Source organism: Lissotriton helveticus, chromosome 5_1, assembly GCF_964261635.1.
Source record: "Lissotriton helveticus chromosome 5_1, aLisHel1.1, whole genome shotgun sequence".
Lineage (NCBI taxonomy): Eukaryota > Metazoa > Chordata > Amphibia > Caudata > Salamandridae > Lissotriton > Lissotriton helveticus.
In genome coordinates this window covers 1631706-1656224 of record NC_136065.1, presented here as the reverse complement: position 1 = coordinate 1656224, position 24519 = coordinate 1631706, and the positions used below count along the sequence as shown (strand labels likewise).

At 43.5% G+C, this 24519-nt stretch overlaps 1 protein-coding gene across 1 annotated transcript in view; it reads left to right on the top strand.

The window, feature by feature from the left end:
• LOC144754042 (H-2 class I histocompatibility antigen, alpha chain-like) overlaps positions 1-24519 on the top strand; it is a 150252-nt gene that overhangs the window by 30305 nt on the left and 95428 nt on the right. The window contains exon 2 of the mRNA XM_078641554.1: positions 9050-9319. Coding sequence (XP_078497680.1) covers positions 9050-9319 — 270 coding nt within the window. The remainder of the gene's footprint in view (positions 1-9049; positions 9320-24519) is intronic.

Below are 24519 nucleotides of genomic sequence, written 5' to 3'. Positions count from 1 at the left end.
TTATTAATGATTTGTGATATGTCGTGCTAATACAACCTAGATTAAACTTTACACGTGGGGGGACTAACATGTGTGCTCATAAACGTGCATAAATGTTGCATCTTTTTGTTCGTGCAAAATAATAAAATAATTTATTGTTTTCGTTTTTGTCATTACTAACTGCTGCATACTTAAAATAAGCATGTGCTTGTTTTGCTTTTTCTTGTCTGTGTGATGTCATTTCTACTATTCTAGGTGCATATGGGTCTCATTGAAAAACGGAGACTGGTAAATATAAACGCTGCTTTATTTGTTTGCAATGGCTAGGTAACATTTTAATTAATCGGGTGGATTAATTATTTAGTAAACCATGGGGTGGATACAGAATATACTTTATTTCTTACATTAATACTTTTCTTGTGTTTGTTTTATACTAGAAATCATAAGTTGCCTGCTTTGAGGCCTAGCTATTTGAGCCGCAAAATAAAAGCTGATCCATATTTCTGCAGAAAGTCACGAGACGCCCATTCTGAATTAAAACGTTTATTGAAGCTGCATTCACAAAGCAAAACTGATGAGCTGACATCATTCTGTCGGACATGGCCAAGGTCGAAAGTGAACTTTTTGTCAGTCCTTAACTTGGCATCCGCGGAAGTTGTTCTGAAAAGCTATGGAAGCTGCGAGGATGACCTGTTACAAAGTTGCAATAGCAGGAAGCCTCTGGCTTCACGTGGAAGAGACAATGGTCTTTGTAAGACATGAGTTTGTGGAACTTTTTAAGAATCGGGTGACATGTCACTTGTCACTCTCAGCCAATGGGACGTCGAGTATTTCTGAAAACTTTCCTTTACTAGTTTAGTTAGCGTAGAAAGGTATAAAAAGTCATGCCCTTAGGGTTGGGCTGGCTGCTGCTTTCTGACTTTCCGATGAGGGTGATGTGCTGCTGGACTTTGCGTAGAGCACGTAAGAATCCTCAAAGAACTTTACTTTAATTTCTGTCTATTTAGCTCAGTTAGGGAAATAGGTTTTAGAAATGCTAAACTTTATATAATTTCTTTAAACTGATTCAATTGCTTAAATTGTAATTTTCTCAATTTCCTTACCATCATGCTTGCTTTATTACTAATAAATTTCATTTATAAAACTTACAACTTATATACCATAATTTAGAAAATAAAATCTTACTTTTGACAAACAAGCTGGTCTTGATAATTTAGAAGTATAGGTTACCTTAAGCTAGATCATGTCGCCTATGGTGGTCGTTTAAATGGTTGAGTTTTATTCTAATGACAATATTCTTTCTGCAAATGTATAAATTGTTTATAGTTTGTAAATAATGTGTATATAGATTTATTTGACCACCTGATTCAGTAGGCCCAAAATATATCAGGTTCATAAATGGGTCCATGTATAGTTTAGAATTTTGTTTATAGGTTATGAAATTGGGTAGCGTAGTTTATGATATATTTTCTATAGCCCGCTGGATCAGGGGCCAATCATTCATTTCACCTTGGCCTCTAACTCCGTTGTGGCTGTAACTTTGCCTGGGGCACTCCACCCAACAGAAGGATTGGTGTACTCCACTCGAAGGAGATGCCTGACCTCCTGATCTGTTGGTCGCCGGAGAATGTTTTACACTTAGACGAGAACCAGGGGACGGGTCCACTCAGACACGTGAGAATGTCTGATAAATATAGATGTTCTTCAAGTTGAGTTTATTGAAGAAATAAGTCAAAATATATATATAAATATCCACAAAGCAAGCTGCTTAGTCCGGCATCCCGATAATAATGCCTGAACAGCAACGCATCAGAAGAAGAACTTAGAATAAAGAATGAATAACACTGAACAATCCAATAACTTAAAGGTATGCACATACAACAGGTGACTTTAACATACTGCAAACTAAACAATCTTTCTTCCAGCTATAGTCTTTCACTAATGTCTATCTAAGGTTCGAATAATGAAAGCCACACAGAGGAGGCTGGAAGAAAGACTATGGCAGGTGAAAGACTGATGCGAAACAGATGATACAAAATGGCTGCCGCTGCTTTGCATGAGTGCCTGTCTAGTACTGTGGAATGTGGCACCACAAAACCTCGAGTAGGAAGTTAGTTGGAAGTACCAAAGGGTTGAGAAGTTAGGATTGGTTTTGTACAAATAATATAGAAATGCTGGATGTGCTCCTTCTGTTTTTGTATTTGACTCACAAGTCACTCTGCTCTGAGTAAAGTTTCTGGCCCGGGTTGCTTCTGTTCCGGTTCAGAATAAGCCTGGCCTGGCAGCTCCGGCTGGACCAATCCTATTGGAGCAGGACCGAGGATGATTTGCATATATATGACTGGTTTCCTTCTGAGGTGGTTTTGTGGCAAAAAAATTATGAGTTGTGATGTGGCCCGACTATTTACCAGTGGCTGAGATTAATTTGAATATTCCACCCATCACTTTTTTTTGTATTCCTTAATAAAGCGTAAATACTTGTTTTTCTGAAGTAACCTGCATTCAGGAAAACCGTTCTAGGGTGTCGGTTGAATGTGCATACTCACCACCAATATAGTGGTCTTGTGGTGTAGTGCTGGAGCAGTATTCAACCTCCAGTTGCAACAGCTGTAGAAAGAACATGTGGTCCCAAAGATAGTGTGATTTCATCTGGTTTGTGCATTGACTTCAAGTCTGAAGTTGGTCCCCATGCTGTAGTGAACATATTGGGCCTGATTATGATATCAGGTGGAGGAGGTTCCTCTGACCGACCTTAGTGCGATTTCGGAACCGTCAACCGCGGGTCGGCGGTCCCCATGCTGTAGTGAACATATTGGGCCTGATTATGATATCAGGTGGAGGTTCCTCTGACCGACCTTAGTGCGATTTCGGAACCGACCAACCGCGGGTCGGCGGTCCAAAACCAAAATTATGACGTGACCGCACATGGTGCAGTCACAAACTCCCATTTCCCTAGGAGATCTTCTGCTGCGCTCGGAAAACAGCCGCAGCACAAGCTCACAATGGTATATGGGAGTTTCTGTAAATGCCTGCCACACGGTGCAAGGATATACAGGGGGGCACAGTGATCTCCTGGTCCACAACCTCCAGAGGCAAGGGGGCCCTGCTTAGGGCCCCAAAAGTCACTTTCTGACAGACTTTTCAAGTCAGAAAGTCCGTCTGAAACCGACATCATAATTCTGGTGGTGGAAACGCCATCCGTTATGGATTCAGAAGCTGTTCTGACAGGGTTCCTGAGCCTGTCGAAAGCCAGTCGTTTGACCGGCCAGTTTCAACTCCGACCGTCTTCTTTGTAATGAGGCGTTTGGAGTCGAAACATTCTTAGTTTATAATAGGGCAGGGGTATTCAAACTACCTATAACACTCTGGTATGGAATGGGCCGGGAGTTTAGAGGCCTAGTCGATTTCCAGCACTGGAGTGTGCACTGCTGTGTTGTCACTGTCATTTTAAAAGGCAGCCCTACTACAGGCTATCTTAAAAAAGTAAATTACATGCAAACTTGACTTTTGTGGGACAGGTACTTCCAAAGTCTTAAACTACCATATGTCTACATATAAGTCACCCCTAAGGTCTCCCCTAGATATTTTATATGCCCTGGTGAGGGAAAAACTCTTTAGTTCATTTTTCCCCATTGTAGATTAGTATCTCCATGGACTAACAACGGAATATAATATTTAATTACAAAGATTGCTAGGAAGAAGCTACAAATGTCATTCAAAGACTTAAAAGATGGGCAATGATAAATCCAAAAACTTGCCACTGTTGAATTTATCATAGGTAGTACAGAAAGAAGTTATAGCCCTTTCTTGTTTGTGAGCCAAAGTCCAGCTTTCTGGCAACCTCTGCTGATTGTCAGCCTTAGCAGGCTTATCCAAGCTGCTTTGATGAAGTGATAAGTGACCACATAGATCAGAGATTATCTGATGGAGAGAGCTCTACAGCTGCGGATGACAGGTCAGAGAGGGGGCTGGGTAAATCAAACTGGGCTTAAAAGAAGTGCGAGGCAGCCAGGCCTATCTGCCCCTTCTTCCTGTACCCCCAGCCAGATGGCAGGCTTAGGAGAGGAATTTGCAGGGGTCAGGAGAGTTGGTGCTAACGGAAATGAGCCACACCAGTAGGTTTATTTAGCCAGGTCTTACTCTGCTGGAGAGGAATCACCTTTCTTGATCAGATCATTCAATAAATATGTGAGAGCCGCTTAGCAACTCAGATTTTCAGTCTGAAGCAACAAAAATGATGAATTGCCCAGCTGGAACCCTGATCTGGGTAGCATCAGGGAATCTAGGAGATTCCCTGATGCTACATTGCGGGATAGATTATAGATTTACTATGGGCCAATAAGAGGAAATGAATAGGACCACCCATGCTCAAACAAACTTGGGAGCTTATGAGTGGAGCGCATGTGCCTACTGCACACCAAGTTTCAAGTTCAAGTTTCAAGTTTATTTATTTATGATCTTGGAACTCCAAAGAGATCCACATAAAAAGGAATCTCCAAATACAAAACATTAAAATATGATATACACTACCCTAAGTACTATAAAACATCAGATAATACTAAATTTAGTAATTGTATCCTTCATATAAATGTTTTAGTACATATTTAAAAAGTTAAAAATCCTATGACAAATCATTTCATTTGGTGGTTCATAAATGGAGTCTGTTAGTGCAGAGGCCGAATGGATAGATAATTGTAGACAGATTGGTCTCATCCATTTATGCCGATACAATATTAGGGCGGGCAGATAAATAGCACATGATTAATGTCCTGGACAGACTTATTTTACACATTACAAATTTGGGCCGAACCATACCATTTAGATACTACGTTGTTTAAAGGGAGTATACCCTGCCTCAATAATAACCAAAAGCGGCACACTCCTTGGGGAAGGTTCCAAGAGATATAAGCCTGTACTTTATTTATCACACAGGACTCTGTGGCCGGATGAATACCTTTTTTTAAAATACGAGCTTCCCTATCCCTGGTGAAACTTAATTTCCAGGTGGCCTGCTTCAAAGTGGCCCTTAATTGATTTGGCGATAGGGTGAAAAGTACAGATTCTTCCAGTTGTAGCAAGTAAACCGCAATTCTAAAATTTTGTAACAATTAATGACTACTCCTTTAAGCTTTCTAATATTTCTTTCTGGATTAAAAATCTTAGTTTGTCAGGATCACCCTTTACCAGGCTTGTAACCCATCGCACTATCCCTGCAAGACCCTGTATCCAGCTACTTCTTAAACTGTATTCTAACCTTAGTGCAGCCACGGGGCAAGCAGAGTTGACTGAGGCTAGGCTCCTTAAAATGTTGCCTTCTGTTGTATTTAAAAAGCCCCATTTACCTATATCAAGTAATTCAATACCATACAACAGGGAAGCAGGAATTTATGCGGGAAATACCTCTAATAAATGTGCAAAGTGTCTTTTTCCAGTAGATCTGTAGAGGGAGCCCACACTTTTCCTCTGTGTAATAGCTTTATAAATGTTATTTTCTTTATGGGCTTTATCACTTAGGTTGCCACACACCGTTTTCCCCAAGAAAACGTAACATTTTACAATTTCCAGTTTTTGGCCACCTACATACCAATTTTTTTTTCCCATACTGCAACTTTTTTCTTCAGTGCATGCACATTAATTTAGCTTTAGATACATTTATCTTTAAATAGTGGGCCTCTCAATATTCGTGTAGCACCTGCAGTCTACTATTTAATCCCCTCGGCGTTGGATCCAATATTAATATGTCGTAACATAAAGTAAGCAAGCAATCTGTTTTCCCCCCAGTAATGGGGCAATGCCCTCACTTTGAGACAAAGCATGAGGAAGGTCAGATAAACATAGGGTGAGTAGTAAAGGAGCCAATAAACATCCTTGTTTTAGGCCATTTGCAGTAGGGATAGTTTGGGAGAGAACTCTTTCCACTCCCATTAAGACTCTACACCAGGTGTCTGTATGAAGAGCACAAACTAATTCCAAGAGGATGGCTGGCATACCCAGGTCCGACAGTTTTCTCTACAGCAAGAGACGATCTACTGTATCGAATGCTGTGGAGAAGTCTATAAACGCTGTGTACACTCTTCCTCCTCTAACTTTGACATATTTTTCGTTTATTACCTGCACGCACGGAATATACCGATCTGAGAATTTAAGCTGTTTGCGAAAGTGGAAGGATGTGGGCAGTGAAACACTGGGAGACTTACAGCCCGGAGGCCAGTTTATCACAGAAGAAGATGCTGTAGAGTCCTTGGCACTAGCCACAGGGTTATACTTACATCTTGGAGGCCAGTTTATCACTTAAGAAGATGCTGTAGAGTCCTTCGTGCTACGGAAAGGGTAGTACTTACAATATGCAAAGGTTTCTGCAACGGCACGGGAGGTAGGGCCAGGTTTCCCAGAGGAGCCAGCACTCTCACAGGCCCTGACAACGCTCCTCGCACTGGCACGAGAGTTTAGATTGATATCGCACATATACCCTTCGTTAAGGGAAGATTTGCCAAATATAACTCTTAGAGCTCATGCAAAAAAGGAGAGAGCCCCGGAAGAAACCCTGATCACCCTGGGCTGGAAACGGGTGTATTAAGGAGTTCTTAAAACTGATACAATATAATTATAAGCACCAGGTGTATCTCTCACCTAAGACATTACATAATATCTATACGACCCATCATGCCAGCAAATGGAAACTCTGATGGGTGTTGCTGTGCTCTGCAAATGATATAAATAGAGAAAAAAATGAATTATCTGTCTGGATTTATTAGTTGTGAATGTGAGTTTATTCTCAGTTATAAGAAATTTAATTACTCGGGGTTGTGAAAGTTTATTATTCGTGGTGTAATTGCAGGTTTACTATCAATGTGACATTTTTACTAATTTCTACTCATGTGAGTTTATTACTCGTAGTTGTAAGTGTGTGCGTCTGTTACTCGTTGCTGTAAATATCGCACAGACCCGCCCCCCAGATTGCTCCTGAACAGAAGTGGATTTGAGGACCTGCTCCGTTGTCACACTTACCCTTCTGCTGATATGTCTGGTCCCTTTCTTAGGGTCACCTTGAGCTAGTAACATCTTATTGTATACAGTCGCTCCTCCAGGAGTTTTCTCCATGCCTTAGAATTACCCTTTCCCATTTGTCACAGCCAAGGTATGGTGACTGGAAACATGCAGTCAGGGAGCTCACCGGATCTTATTTTTTTAACCAATATTTGTCTCTTACTCTGAAAATAATTGCCTGAGCTCAGTTCATTGAAACAATTTGGTTCTTACTAAACAGTCCTTTCAATGCAGCCCAGGTAAAGATGCCGTGTGATAAATGAATCACAGTTACTCCACTTGTGGATTCTGTACATCAACTGTGTTTTTTGCAATTTTCACCCCGAGTGGGCTGGGTATGCTCAGACGTGAGTCCCAGGCTCTCCACACCACTGGAGTTAAGCTATCCAGGCTGAATGAAGGCTGATAGCCAGAAACCGGTCCTTGGATGCTTGATTCCGGTCTGGGAAAGACATGGCTTGGTAGTTCGGACTGGACTGTTCCCATGAGGCACAGGGTCAGAGCTTATTTACATATAGCCAGTGTCTAACCCAGGGTGGTGTGGAGTGCAAAAAAACGATGGATTTAGGCCCAGATCCTTGTACTGGGGTGAATGTATGACATTGTTCTACATTCTGTCCATCAACTGTGTTTTTTGCAATTTTCACCCCGAGTGGGCTGGGTATGCTCAGACGTGAGTCCCAGGCTCTCCACACCACTGGAGTCAAGCTATCCAGGCTGATGAAGGCTGATAGCCAGAAACCGGTCCTTGGATGCTTGATTCCGGTCTGGGAAAGACATGGCTTGGTAGTTCGGACTGGACTGTTCCCATGAGGCACAGGGTCAGAGCTGATTTACATATAGCCAGTGTCTAACCCAGGGTGGTGTGGAGTGCAAAAAAACGATGGATTTAGGCCCAGATCCTTGTACTGGGGTGAATGTATGACATTGTTCCACATTCTGTCCATCAACTGTGTTTTTTGCGAAGTTACCATACGCCACATCGTGCGGCTTCTGACTTTGGACCACGCTGTTTGTTATTATCAAGACCTCATCCATCAATGGATTATAACCTTTGTTTATATATTGATTTAAGAATTTAAAAGTTCATATCCAGTTCCTCCACTCTTGGATCAGTTTGCAGGAGCTTCAGTTGTCTATACAGATTGTTGCAATAGCGCACTCTCTAGTGCTCTTGACTTTTGAATGGAGAATCTTTATTTAAAACCCTAGTATATACATTAAACAAGCCCTGAAGAAGTCCAGTTGTACAAAACGCTTTGGCTACTGCAAGAATCCAAGAAGAAAAGGATATGTTTTAAAGAATTATTGAATAAAGAATCTCCTTTTATCATAAAAAGATTCAGTGAGTCTGTGCATTTGCTGTCCAATTGCTGCTGTGAGTAATCAAGGCGTTAATAACCAAAAAATTGTTGGGGTGTAGGTTGTGAGTCGCATCTTGTTTAAATCTGCGAAATATTTTTCTCCTGGTTTTGTAGACTAAGACGGCTGGTCCTCTCGACATGAGCACAACAGTGTTTTAATTAACAAGCAACCATGTATGTGTTGTGTGCGGTATCCTATTGCTTCAGCCTCTTCTTGGTAAATCGCTTGATAAATTAATTATAAAAACTGGACGTGAGGTTCCCTGTAATCCCGTCAAGGGTCTGTATCCAGCCACACTACTTTGGCATCATCTTGTTTCTCCTCCATCGAGCCTCTGCGGGTGAGCCCCAACATCTGTCACCGTCTTTGGCCCTTTCCTTGAGCTCCTAGTAGCATCCTCAGCTCTTTGTAGGATGGAGCTACCAATGTAGTGGAGTCTGTGATCCGAGATGGCTGTGGGGAGGCTTCTCCTAGCAGCCCCTCTACCCAGGTTCCTCCTCTGTGCAGGTGCACAGGGGGTCCTGGAAGTGCCAAGAAGGGGGGGGAGTCAAAGCATGTGCTGAACAAATGCGTCACTGGTAGTAACTCCAAATAGCGTACTGGGTAAAGCCCAATCTTGTGATTGTTGTGTAATTGTACTTATGCTTTTTCCTTCCAGTTGTCCCTCAAACAATGGTTACACGAAGAAAGAAAGGCGATCGCACCTTTCTGACCGGCTACGCTTATGGATTTTATCCCAGGGACATTGAGGTGAAATGGGTCAGGAATGGCGTAGAGATGCCCTGGGAATCGATGGACATCCTGCCAAACCCTGACGGAACCTACCAGGCCAGGAAAACAGTGGAAGTTCAGGAAGGAGATGATGAGAAAATGTACAGATATGAGGTGTATCACAGCAGCCTGCCGGACACTGTGACCGTGATGTATGGTAAGTGCACTTTGATCTGTAGCAGTTGATTGTGACGGTGGTGCACAGATTGACTTCATATGCTCCCTGGTTTGATCTGTTCCCGTCACTGGCACCAGGCCCTGTCACACAAGTGCAGTACCATTTTAATGGGGAGATTTGTGGGAATGCTGGTGGTTGACATTTTGTAGATCCCGGCCGATTTCTGAAGTTTTCCTCACAGAAGTATGAGGAAAATGTGTGAGTTTACCCAAAGGCTGAAGTTCCAAGGGCATTCTGAATAAGAAACCCCAGTGGGATCCATGCAGGTCACCCTCTCCTAGACTCCCCTGCAAAGAATGAATCAAGGAGCCTAGTTGCAGAGCGGCGCTATCCATTCTGTACCTATAGTTAGGGTTCCTAGAGACAAATTTCCTTGGATTTTGGACCTTTAATAACTTCGCCCCCGTTTGATAAATCTGTGCAAAACCTTGCAGCCCTATTCCTTTTTCTACATTAGCAGATAATGCAAAATTTGGTGGAGATTCGTCCAGGGGGTGCAAAGAAAAAAGGGGTCTGGGGGATCCCAAAGCGTGTTTTTGTACCAATGCATTTTCCATTGACTTTGTACTCACATGTGGCGGGCAAACACCTGTCGGATTCACATTAATTTAGGCAGGATTGTAGATTATGGTGTGCGGATGATCCTTTATGGTACTATAGGTAAGAGGGCAAGTATTTGTTAAGTTAAAAAGTATTTTAACTTAGAGATAGCTGTTGCTGCAGCAGTTTCACAAAATGTCACGAAAGTACCACTGTACATGCCGATGACAAGGCATCATGGAGTTGGCTAATGACCACCTTTACAAAAGTGAAAGGAAGCCATGTTGTTTTAAGGGGACTTTGGCAGAGCTCTGGGTCCTTAGGGCCTTTGATATAGGTGCGTTTTAGGTCTTAGATTTTTTCCAAACACTTTATTATAAGTAGTAACAGGTAAGGAAAATTACTTATAATTTTCTATGTATTTGAAAAAAGTATTACGGACTATCGGAGTGCTACCTAGGAAGTACTGCTGTACATAAAATTTAGGGAAAAAAACATTTGTACAAAAATTAAATATACACTACTACACTATAATACAGATGACCTGTGCACATGTAATTTTCATTAACAGTATTAATACTGTAAGTATTTCCAAAACATCACAATCACACAACATATGATTCAGATGGTGTTTTCTTTCCGTTTGGTTTATTTGTTTTCCAGGTGCCCAGCCAACACGTGTTTCATCAGGGTGTAACCCAAGACTTCTTCAGGGCTATTGGACAGATGGTTAGAGTTTCAAGATTCCTCTCCGCCGGTTATACTTCCGACCCGGCTGTAGCGTCAGAAATTTCGAATTCTGGAGCCGGGCGCGTCCGGCTCCAGAATTCGAACCACGCCGCCAGCGAAGTCACTTTCTTACCGCGTGGCTGGGAGCATTAATAGTGCTCCACATTGGTACTTACCAGCTACTCCTGTGCATGACTTTTTTTAATGGAAATTTCTGACGCTACAGCCGCGACGGAAGTATAACACATATGTTGTGTGATTGTGATGTTTTGGAAATACTTACAGTATTAATACTGTTAATGAAAATTACTTGTGCACAGGTCATCTGTATTACTGTTTAGAGGACTGCGGTCCGATTTGGAGGTTTTTGGTTATCCTCTCACCTGTAGCACCGTTGAATATTTGTTCTTTATTCTATTGACGTTGTAATTAGAGGCGCCAATACTTGCCGCATCACTACTAACCCTGTTGCCTGTATTAATACACTACTACACTATATTTCACAAATAGTGTAGTGCAGTGTATTTTCAATTTGTTACATATTTTATTCTTTATAAAAAAAAGTTTACAGAGTACTGCTGTAATACCTACACTTTACAGTGCTATTTAAAAAGAGCAACAAAAAATCATTTTTGAACAAACACTGTATTTGCTAGGTACTAGTGCAGTACACCGTAAACTTTAAAAAAGTATATAAATACATTTCCTCAAATATTAGCACCTAAATAAAGTGCTAATAGGTAGAAAACTATGATAAAACCTACTACTTACCAATATCTAAGGCCTAAACCCAGAACACAGGCAAAGTGTAGTCAAAATAACATGGCTGCCTTTTAATTTTGTAAAGACTGCAATTAGCCAATCATATACTGCCTTGTCATTGGCATGTATCACTGTATACCACGAAGCTACCGCTGTATACCATGTCCCAATGTATAACTATGGCCCAAATTTATGATTGTGTTGTCTTACCCTTGCGTCACGCATGGCCTCCCATGGGCAACACAATACTTCAGTTACATTTACAAAGCAACACAAAGCCACCATGCTTGGCCTCGATAACTTGGTACATCTGGCGAGGCAGCGCAAAGCACTGACTTGCATTACTCTGCACACCATATGATTCCTTCCTTCTAAATTTCATGTACGCCACTTCAATTTACGGTATTCCACTGCAGTCTATGCCACTCCAGTATTTACTGTTCTACTGTATGCCACTGCACCCAGCGCTAATCCACTGTACGCCATTCCATTCTATACCGCTCCACTATACTCTACTCTACATTGTTCCAATATATGCCACTCTATTCTACACCACTCAACTGTACGCCATCACTCTCTATGCTATTCCACTCTATGCCACTCCAATGTACGCTGCTCCACTCTACGCTATTCCACTCTATGCCAATCACTCTATGTCACTCCACTCTACTCTATTTCACTCCACACCACACTATTCCACTGTACGCCACACCACTCCATGCTATTCCACTCTACGCTACTCCACGGTATGCTATTCCACTGTAGGCCACACCACTCCACGCTATTCCACTCTACGCTACTCCATGGTATGCTATTCCACTGTAGGCCACTCCACTGTATGCTATTCCACTCTACGCTACTCCACGGTATGCTATTCCACTGTAGGCCACTCCACACCACACTATTCCACTCTACGCCACACCACTCCATGCTATTCCACTCTACGCTACTCTGGGGTATGCTATTCCACTGTAGGCCACTCCACTTTACGATATCCCACTCTACGCTCTTCCACTCTATACAACGCCACTCTACACGACTCCACTGTATGTTATTCCACTATACCACACTCCACTCTAAGCCACTACACTCTGTGCTATTGCACTGTCTACCACTCCACTCTACGCCACTCCATGCCATTCCACTGGATGCCACTCCACTCTACGCCACTCCATGCTATGCCACTGGATGCCACTCCACTCTACGCCACTCCATGCTATGCCACTGGATGCCACTCCACTCTACGCCACTTCATGCAATGCCACTGGATGCCACTCCACTCAACGCCCATTCACTATATGCTATTTCACTCTACGCCACTCCATGCTATGCCACTGGATGCCACTCCACTCTATGCCACTCCATGCTATGCCACTGGATGCCACTCCACTCTACGCCACTCCATGCCATTCCACTGGATGCCACTCCACTCAACGCCCATTCACTATATGCTATTTCACTCTACTCCACTCCACAGTACACCATTCCAGTCTAGACCAGGCCACTCTACGCTACTCCACTCTGTGCCCTTTCACGCTACTCCCCTCCACTCTATGCTAATCCGCTGTTTGCCAATTCACTCTACAACGCTCTGCACCCCTCCACTCAACAGAAAATACTACACTCCAAAGCACTCCAGTCTATCCGAGTGTGCACCACTCTAGTTTACTCTATACCACTGTACGACACTCATCTCCACTCTACAACACTCTTGGCAACTCCCTCTATACCACTCCACATCACTTTACTGCATTCTACTTTTACACACTACTACACTCCACTCTACTATAGTGAATACCACTCCACTCTAAACTACTCTATGCCACTCAACTTTGCGAGACTCTATGCTACTTCATTCTACCACACTCTACCGTACTCCACATCACTCCACTGTAAAACACTTTAATCCAATCTGTGGCACTGCAAACTATGACACTTTTCAACACTTTAGGACACTCAAACTTATGACACAGCACTCAATTCTATGACACTTTACTCCACTGTATGATAGGCCAGGCCACTCTACTCCACGCCACGCTACTGTACAACATAGCGCTCCAGTTTATTAGACTTTACTAAATTTTAACCTAAGTGACACCATTCTACTCTACTCTACTCCACTATACAATACTTTACCCTACTCTATGCCACTCTTCAACACTCCACTCTACACTGCTCCACTCTACGACACTCTCCTCCACTCTATATATCTCCACCCTACAAAGCTCTACTACACTCCATGCCACTGCAAGACACTCTACTACACTCTATGCTTGTACACTTCACTGCACAACACTCTATTCCACTCTACAATATCCCACAACACACCATACCACTTCACTGTGTAACACATTACTCCACTGTACACTATGTTTCTTCTCTACTCCACTTAATTCCACTCTACATCACAAAACTCTGACAATAGACTGCACTACACTGTGCTCCACTATACTGTGGTAAATAAATAATTAATTACCGGTACTATTTTTCAATACATTAAATAAAACAGATAGCTCAATAAATAAGAGGCAGGATCCGAGATATCTGAGTCGAACAGGCTTTAATCAGGCATAAGGGAAGGGACAGGAACGGGATAGCCTGCAATGAAATGGAATGGCAGCTGCAACGTCTCATTAACATTACATAGTATATATAGGAAAGCAGTACAATTACATTGCATACAGTAGGCGTAACTTGTAACAGACGCGAAAGATAAGAACACATGGGCGTGAAAAGAAGGCGTGCACAGGGCGTGCGCGAAGACATGTGATGAGAACGTCACAGAAGTGTCATGAATAGGCGGATACATGGAGGGGGCTACCTGGGCAGCTGGAACCTTTAACCTAGTGGTGCGCGCAAATGAACATGACGTGTAACCGGGGAGAACTGGGGGCTCACCTCTCGCACTAGAAGAGGAGACTAAAGTCTGGGATGTCAGGACGACATGTACCTATGGCATATCTGGTATCTTGTGTTTGGAGTACATGTTGCTAGAATCTAAAAGTCATCAGAGCAAAGGCTACTTGACACTAAGGCTGGTGCATGCATATATTCTTCGTGTATTGCGTGTGCTATGAATCTTCTATGGATATTAATACAGTAATTCTCTTGCATGGAGACAGAAAGACTAGACTATAGATGAGCATGTTTTTGCGGTTCGCTAGCTTAGGAATGTGAAGACGAGGAGCTGAACTGATAACTGTAGGCATAACATATTCTTGGCAGACAGGCAGACAGAGCCAGGCCGGGCATCGCGCTGCGCGGCAGGAAGTAAGTGAAGGGTCAGGGATGCAGGTGGGGGCTGCTTCGCTCCTCGGAGTGGTTCAGGAGACTGGAACTTGAATCTGGTGTCCAGGCCCTTTGAGGCCTAGAAACGGGTGCAACTCGATAACTTTAACGTGCACAATGTAAAGATGGCAACATAGGCCTAGAAGCCTAATTCACGTTGCTTTCAGGGGGGGGGGGGGCCTGGATAACTGACATACTAACGTTGGACACAATCATAAGTGCGTCTTTATTCGGTAAGGCAGGGATATATGCATATTAATCATGCACATATAACATAGGATGGGGAACACGTAGGGACACACAACAAGGCAAAATTCAATTTTCCTCATTCCCTCCTTGTGCCCTACGTTTCCATCAGGAAACATCAATATTCATAATACCATCTATCTGTTCATATAGCATCATTTGCTCGTTTCTAGTCTTCTTGGAACGGGACTTTGGACTGGGAATACAGGATGTAGCGCACAAACCGCAAATCGCAGGGCCACATTGTAAACAGAGACAGCAACTGAATATGATCACTACTGCTATACCCAGGAATGACAATACTTTCCATCCCCAGGCAGATATTATACTCCAGAACCAACCGGACCATGTCCAGGTGCCTGGATCTTGGTGTAACTGATGGGCTATTTTATGAAGTCTGGTTATAGCTGAATAAACAGACGGTGCGTTATTAGGAATGAAAATGCAGCAACTAGATCCGATGACTCTACAAGCTCCGCCCCTATCGGCCAGTATGACGTCAAGGACAAGGCGGTTTTGAAGAACGACAAAACGCATAGCAGATTGCTCTTCGGTTAAGTTACCTAGGGCAGAAGTAGTCTCATTCACTACTGCTTCAAGAGTTCTGGTTAGCCTACGTATTAACTTACTATTCTGGACAGGACCTATGAAGAAAAAGAAACCTTTATTGAAGTCTGTATACTGTTCTAATGCAGTTTCAGTTTGATCGACAATTGGGGACTCGATCTCCCTTCTATGTCTGACGTGTACTAGATGTGTATTTCTGTGATAATCGGATGGGGCTAGGAAAACTGGTGGCAGTAGGAAGGCAATGTAACATGTTCCATCCCAGTCGAGGGGCAGACGTATATATGCGGTCTGACCACATATAAAATAAGAATGACGTGAGGCTTTGAAAATAGATTTCCCACTGTCACTATACTCGACCACAGTAGTACAATCACTGTGTCCTAGATGTATTGTACCATTCTTTCTGACACATAATTCACCTTTCACTGGCAGAACTGTTATAGAAGGCAAGTCTGGAGTAGTCTCGGACTGAACATTCAAAATCATGAAATTCGAGGAATAATTACCTAGATCATATACTTCATTTTCTAGATCTAAACCTGTTCTGTGGGGGAGACCTTCCTTGTCTGGGAAACATGTTCTATTCAAAAGGGACATATCATTTGAGGATGACGTTAACGTGGACCATGCTCCACACGAACCATTGTGTGAGAACGGATATGGAAAAAGTGGCAGAACTCCCTTCGGTGTCTGGAAAGGGGGGAGTCGACCACACACCCAACAATTAGTGGCATTGCTGGTCTGGTGTGAATAGTGTAACATTCGGATAAAAGTGTTATTGCGCATGGCAAGACGATAGGATAACTCGTGCGGGGGTAGTTCACTAAAAGTGTGCTCTACTGTAACATTAGAGGAAATATGTACATGTGAAACAATAGGAGGAAAATACATGTGCAAAACATAACTTATGCCTGTAACCGTAAGACTCAGAAATAACAATATGATTAAGAAAATAATACATCGACTTCGGAGAGACTTGCAATAGGACATTTTCTTGAACTTTCGTCTATCTCTCTCACTATGGGGGTCTATCTCATACATGTCAGGAACCTGTTTAACCGCTTCACCCGAGAGGGACTTAAACAATTAAACTGTCTGACTTGCTAGACCTCAGTTTCAATTTATACTCCTGCTGCGGAGTTTTCTCTAACAGGGGAAGTTTAGAGTCTGTATCTGGGCAGTCCTTGAGAACGGAGCAGTCTTTGAAAACAGTCTTTGGTCGCAATCCATGGAATTTCTTGACGTGGCTGGAGTGCAACCACCCTTTACGACCCTCGATCTTCACGGCAGTCCTTGTTGTTAGTAAAACCAACTTGGGTTCCTTCCAGCGGGGCTCCAGCGGACTTGAACGATCAAAATTCCTCACAAGTACAAACTCCCCAGGAACGACTTCATGCGGTTTCACCTGGGTGTTGTCTGGAAAGGCAGCGGCGACCTGTGAACGACAAGAGTGCAGGGCAGACATCAAGGAAGCTAGGTAATCTGTCAGCATATTACTGGAAACATCAGTTATCTTTCGGGGCATAGGTGTACCCCACATGTTTGGGGGACGGCCGAATACGACCTCATAAGAGGACAGACCTGATCGGGAGTGTGCAACCATTCTCATATAAAATAGGGCGACTGGCAGTGCTACCAACCAATCTACGCCTTTGTCTGCGCAAACTTTTGCAATGCGGATTTTCAATGTCTGATTATGTCTCTCAACTAGACCAGCTGCTTCGGGGTGTCGTACGCAGTGGAACTTCCACTGGTACCCTAACAGAAGGGATACTTGTTTCATGAGTTCAGATGAGAATGGCTGGCCGTTGTCTGAATACACGACTCTCGGCAAACCATAACGAGGGAAATACTCACGAACCAACTGCCTGGCAGTGGTCGCGGCAGTATAGTCTGGAACTGGATATGCTTCTGTCCATCTGGACAAAGCGCATACAACCACGAGGACATACTTGAAACCTCGACATCTATCCATCTGAATATAATCCATCTGGAGGACTTCAAAAGGGTGGTCAGGAGGATGGAATCCACCTTGTTCCACCGGAACACTTTTACCTGGATTGAACTGACAACAGATCATGCAGGTACGCACTTTCTGCTTGGCTGCTGCTCGTAAATGCTTGTTAAACCAAATGTTCTGGATACTGTCTAACATGGCTTTTTCTCCTAAATGTGCTGGACTATGTGCGGTATTAATAATGACTTGAACCATAGAGTCGGGCAGAAACCATGTGGCTTTTCCCTTCGTCAACCATCCTTGATCTGTCTGGACCCCTCCTTGTTCATACCATTTCTTGATTTCTTCGGAGGTAGCATGTGTCTGTATGTCTAGTACGTCTTGTGTAGGGTCCTTAACTGTCATACAAGTCGTCTGAACTGGAACGTCTGTCTTTGTCGTGTCAACTGGAATGTCTGGTGTCTGAGCTGTAAGCTTGGCTGTTCGATCTGCCAGGTCGTTACCCTGGGAAATGATGTCAGTAACTTTCGTATGTGCCTTGCACTTCATAATGGCAATAGCTGTCGGTAAATGTATTGCATCTAACAGAGCTTGAATGAGGGGGCCGTGCTGAATCTTGGTTCCATGAGAAGTCATGAAACCTCTTTCTTGCCAAAGTACTCCAAAGTCGTGTACGACTCCGAATGCATAACGTGAATCTGTATATATGTTTACTTTCAGGTTCTTGGCTCGTATGCAGGCTTGGGTCAGAGCGATGAGCTCTGCTGCTTGAGCAGACAGGGTGTCAATACGATGTGTTTCTATAACTTCAATTTCAGTAGTCACTGCATACGCGGCTACTAGTTCTCCTGTACTTGTTCTCATACATGAACCATCCACATAAAGTGTCAGGTCGGGGTCAGGTAATGCAATATCTGTCAAGTCTTGTCTTGGTTTAGTCATGGTGTTAACAACTTCCACACAGTCATGTGCGGCAGGGCTTGAAGTGACTGAAGGTAACAGTGTAGCGGGATTTAAAATGTTGCAGCGTCTGATTTCTATGTGTGGCTGAAATAGTGTCAGTTCATATCCTGTCAAACGTGCAATAGTCAAGTGCTGAGTCTGTGTTCGGTTTAAAAGAACTTCCACGGAGTGTGGAACTTGTACTGTCAGGGAATGCCCTAACACTATAGAATCACTTTGTCTGATAGCTAGAGCTGTGGCTGCAACTGACTTGAGGCACGCAGGCAAAGCCTGGGCTACTGGATCTAATGTGCTAGAAAAATAAGCACAGGGCTTGTATTGTCCTGCTTGATCTTGTGTAAGAACAGATAATGCTGTACCATCACGTTCAGTGACAAAAAGTGTAAAAGGCTTACTGTAGTTCGGTGTTGCTAGGACAGGTGCTTGGCATAAAGCTTTCTTTAACTCATTAAAAACAAGTGTATGTTCTTGGGTCCAAGGGAGGACAGTCGATGTGGCTGCCTCCTGTGTCGTTAACTGTATCAGTGGCTTGGCTAGATATGCATACTGAGGAATCCATTGTCTGCAGTAAGAAGTGAGGCCGATAAAAGCTCGTACCTCCTTCTGTGTCTTGGGCTGTGGAAGATGTGCTATTAACTGGATTCGGTCAGGTGTCAACTGCCTACCCCTCTTGGACAGCAAGTGTCCAAGGTAAACCACTTGCTGGACACAGAACTGTTGCTTCGAAGGGGACACCTTGTGCCCCATCTCGGCCAGAAAATACAAGACTGTCAGTGACGCACGCTCGCAGTCACGTTCAGAACGGGCTGTGATTAACAGATCATCGACATACTGGAGCAGGGCAGTGTCAGTTGGCATGTGAATATTGTCTAGTTGTCTTTTAAGTGCTTGACTATAAATGCTAGGACTTTCTGTGAAACCTTGAGGAGCTCGTGTAAATTTATAGCTTCTTCCATTTAAACAGAAACCGAAAAGGTACTGGCTGTCTGGATGAATGGGGATACTAAAGAATGCGTTCTTGAGATCAATAACAGTGAAGAACGTGGCTTCGGAATCAATGGCAGTCAATAGGGAAGAAATATCTGGAACCACTGGGTACTGGGGAATGATACATTTATTAAGTTCTCGAAGGTCAATCACTAATCGATAAACTGGAGGTGCATTTGGGTCAGTACGTTTAAGAATCGGAATGATAGGAGAATTACATACATTGGAGTCAGTTTCTACAACCACTCCTTGAGCAATGAGCTCGTCAATAATTTTGGATAAGGCTGTTACAGCCTCGGGTGGCAATTTATACTGTCGCATTCGTGGTAATACAACACCTTGCTTCAGTGTGACATGATATGGTGTAATGTGCATACAACCTACATCAGTTGGACCTTGCGCCCATAAATGCTGTGGTACATTCTGCAATCTTGGATCAAAATCACGTAACACATAATGACCTTTAAAATCGCGCAAAAACAATCTTATTCCTTCTGGGGAGCAGCAAATTACTGCACCTAATTCTTTCAGGTTCTTAATACCTAATATATTTTCTGGACATGATTTCGTGAGTAACAAGTCTGTAGTTCGGGACAATGGACCAACTTCTAGAGAAACTGGTTTCGATATTTCATTAACAATAGGCTTTCCTGAAAATCCAAGGGAAACATTTCTAGAGCCTGAGAGCGGAGCCCCTGGAACCTCGTCATGACTGATGGTAGTCCTACTTGCCCCTGTATCAATCAGAAACTTTCTGTCTTTCCCTAATACTTGACTGTGTACATAGGGACCTTCTTGATCTACAGGAATCTCGATGAGAGGCAAGCCAACCTCCCTCTCTAGGCTGTTTCATGAATACTGCTGATATTCTGGATAATCTGACTGTGCGTACTGGTACATTTGCTGTGTAACGTGTTGTGTGGCAGCTATAGGCTGCGGTACTGTAACTGTCTGTTGTGCATTCTGCGGTGTCTGGGTATTCTGCGGAACGTGTTCCTGTCTAGGCGGACGTGGTCTCTCTTTTGTCTTACCGGTAGCTATGTTGTGTTTCAGAACGGCACATTCATTTATATAATGACCTGGCTGTTTACAGTAATTGCATGTCCCTTTAACGGGAGCTACAGAATGACTAGTTTGATTCGTACCCCTCTTCTGACTGTCTGGCGGAACAGACTGTGCAACTAGTACTTTCATTTTCGTGTCTTTCATACGTCTCCTTTCGTGTTCTTGTTCTTCCCTGATTCTGTTCTGGTGATACTGTAGCATCTGGAGCATCTGTGACGGAGTATTAGCTTGCCAGGTACTCTCGACTTTCAGTACTCTATTCTTCACTTGAGGTAAGGAATTCTCAACTAACTTAGTAACAAAAAGATGTGGATACGATTCACTACTTGTTTTCAGACCACTATTAATAATGAAACATTTCTCAAATCTGGAATAAAAATCACTAGTGTCTTCATCTTGTTTCTGTTTACAGGCTGAGATGGCATCCCAATCTTCCTTTTTCGTGGCTAGTAATCTTGGCAAGACTTGTATTAATAATTCAGGTAATGCTTTAGCTTTTTCCCCAAGACCGGTACCTGGTACTCGTGTGTTATCTTCAGTTTCTAATGCGGTCCAATCTATCTTTTTCTCTCCCACCTCCCATTCTTTTTCTTTAAGCTTTTCATATATGCCCGCAGGCAACAGGACCTTTAGCATTTTAATGATATCAGGATACGTGTATTCTCCCATACGGAGCATGTCTTTGAGTTCACGGTGGAACCCTGCTGGATCTTTATCATGACAGGGTATTAACTTCTTCATTTCTAGTAACTCTATTTTCGTTAAAGGGGTGTAAACAAATACTCGTTCGAGTTCACCCCCCGCTGACTTAACTGGATGTACTTCTCGCAACGGATTCTGTCTATCTATGTAAAATGGTTTTCTTACTGGGGGTGGAACTGGAACAAAATGCGGAGTCAGGAACGTACTGTATTTGTGGCGCTGTTCTAGAATAACATTAATTAAATCGGTACCTAGACCTTTCCATCGGTTTAGGAGTAACTCGTTCAGGACATCATACAAGGGACCTGGATCAGAATGCTGATCCTCATACAGTGTGATGAGGTGCTGGATCATATACATACCCACCAGACGCTGCTCGGCTGGGGGCAGTTTCAGAAACATTTGGGCCACCATTTCGTCTGGAAATGTGGTAGAATCACTAGACCAGCGAACTGCTGATCGGGCTAGTTCTTGTTCATGCATGGTACTAAGTTCACCGTAACCTATTTGTGATTTCAGAATTTTATCAGTAGCCTGGAATACTTGCTCCAGGGAATACTGTTCTGGTACTGGAGGAGGAAAAACTTTCTTGCAATCTAGGCATGAATGTCTGTCGGAAAATCTAGTTCTACCTACATACGCTATTCTGGAGGGATTCTCGTTGTCTACCTCTTCGTCTGAAGAGTCATTCTCTTTCTCGGTTATTCTCCTTGCTTTCTCTTTTTCATGTATTTCTAGAATTTCCTTACGGATTTTTCTGTACATAGATTCTATACTATTCTGTGTCTTGTGTTTTCCCTCGGCTATATTGTCACTCCACCTGGTCAGGACTTTCATTTCCTCTTTGTCTTTATCAGGATAATCTTGTTCTCTTATTAAACAGTTAATCAAGAACTGTAAAATCATACTTTGAATCTCGACTTTTCTGTGTGCCATAGCTTCGTGAATACTTTCTGAGTTCTCCCCTGTACGGATAAAATGATATATTCTGTCTAGATGTTCCTTCATATCTGGCAGAGTAACCAAAAAGCTGGCAACTCGTCGTAAACGTACTGAATACAGTATCATGTGATCTTCACCTGGCACTGAATCATATATACAATCTGTAAGGTATTGCTTGAGGGCTGCGTAGGTAGTGACCTTTGGCGTACGCTGTAACGCTACGTCTCTCAGTGTCAGTCGTTTTGCTTGAGGCGGGGTGGTAGGAGCACCTCCCGCCGCTCCTCCTGGACTAGAATCGTCAGTTGATACTGAACGCGCTGGTAAAGTGACTGGTAAAAGAGGCACACGTACTGTGGGCTGGTCCGGGGGTACTGGCACATGGACAGGGTTCCCGGGACCAATGGCTGGAGGAACAGGAATTACATTATGAACAGGGTGCTGAGGTTGAACAGGCGGAGTAGGATTTGCATATTCTGGGACAGTATCGTCCAAATAGGACGAAAGAAAAATTTCAGCTGCGGTCGGTTTATGACGTAGCTTAGTCGGGACCAATGGCGGCGGAAAATTACTGGATACTTCCGGGGTCGCGTTCGGCAACCCCTCGGCAAGAAGAGGATACATGCCTTTAATAAGGGCATTTCTTTGTCTGTCTTTCTGTTCGGTTCTAACTCGTTCACCTTCTTCTAGAAGTTCCCTTTCTTGGGCTTTTTCTGAGGATTCCCTACTTAATTCGGCTTTTCTGAATTCTTTTTCTGATCTTTTGTGCGATTCTTTACGCCATAACTCTATGGCATCCTTCTGGGATTGTCTGGCTTTCTTTTTCCATAATGCTTCTTCTACTCGCATGATGCACTCGGCATCCCATGTACCTGAAACAGGCCATCTATATTTCTCTTCGAGATCCTTGGTATAGTCAACCCATAAGTCTAAGTACAATATGGCACTTAAGCCATGCTTGTGATACATATAATGTCCTGGACTGTCCCTAGGCGGGACAGGAACTGATTCTTCGAGTAACCCTTTCCGGGTTCCTATCTGACGTAACTTGGAGAACAGAGGCATCTTGAACACAATACAATACACGATAAACACAGTAATGAATGGCAAAACAAATCACTCATACCACGACATCAGAAAACACAGAAATAACAGTTCGAACAGAATACTACCTGGTACATTGAAACATAATACTTTAACTTCTCGAGAACAGACTTACTAGAAATACTGGATGCACTGCTAAAACAGTACAGAACATACCCGTCCCATAAAGAGACACGTCATACCGTATCCACCTAGGTGGACACTTCGGACTGGATCTGTGTACCCAAACCCATCGGACCAGAGACAAATTAATGACCCTGTCTAGATACTACCCCAGCAACGGTACTCACCGGGCAGCAAGAACGGAAGGCCTCGGACTGGACTGGACTGCTACGACGTCTGGTTACTGCTACACACTACGCAATTACGGACCACGCATGTTTCGGAACTTCGGTTACAGGTGGGCCTCCGGATACCTCAGACCTTGTACTCTCGGCTTGGGCTCTGGTCGGGACGAACCGCATTCCTCACCGCCTCGTCTGGATGCCGGACCGCAGTCTCCGTCTCCTCCGTGGGCCTGAGGGAAACTTGAAGCAGAAATATCTGCACGTGCACGGTAGGGGTCCGTCACGGCTGTAGAAGGGTCAGGGGGTCTGCGTCGTATCTCCGGCGCGCGGGGAAGGGGCTCGTCCCTATTCGGGCGCCATTATGTGGTAAATAAATAATTAATTACCGGTACTATTTTTCAATACATTAAATAAAACAGATAGCTCAATAAATAAGAGGCAGGATCCGAGATATCTGAGTCGAACAGGCTTTAATCAGGCATAAGGGAAGGGACAGGAACGGGATAGCCTGCAATGAAATGGAATGGCAGCTGCAACGTCTCATTAACATTACATAGTATATATAGGAAAGCAGTACAATTACATTGCATACAGTAGGCGTAACTTGTAACAGACGCGAAAGATAAGAACACATGGGCGTGAAAAGAAGGCGTGCACAGGGCGTGCACGAAGACATGTGATGAGAACGTCACAGAAGTGTCATGAATAGGCGGATACATGGAGGGGGCTACCTGGGCAGCTGGAACCTTTAACCTAGTGGTGCGCGCAAATGAACATGACGTGTAACCGGGGAGAACTGGGGGCTCACCTCTCGCACTAGAAGAGGAGACTAAAGTCTGGGATGTCAGGACGACATGTACCTATGGCATATCTGGTATCTTGTGTTTGGAGTACATGTTGCTAGAATCTAAAAGTCATCAGAGCAAAGGCTACTTGACACTAAGGCTGGTGCATGCATATATTCTTCGTGTATTGCGTGTGCTATGAATCTTCTATGGATATTAATACAGTAATTCTCTTGCATGGAGACGGAAAGACTA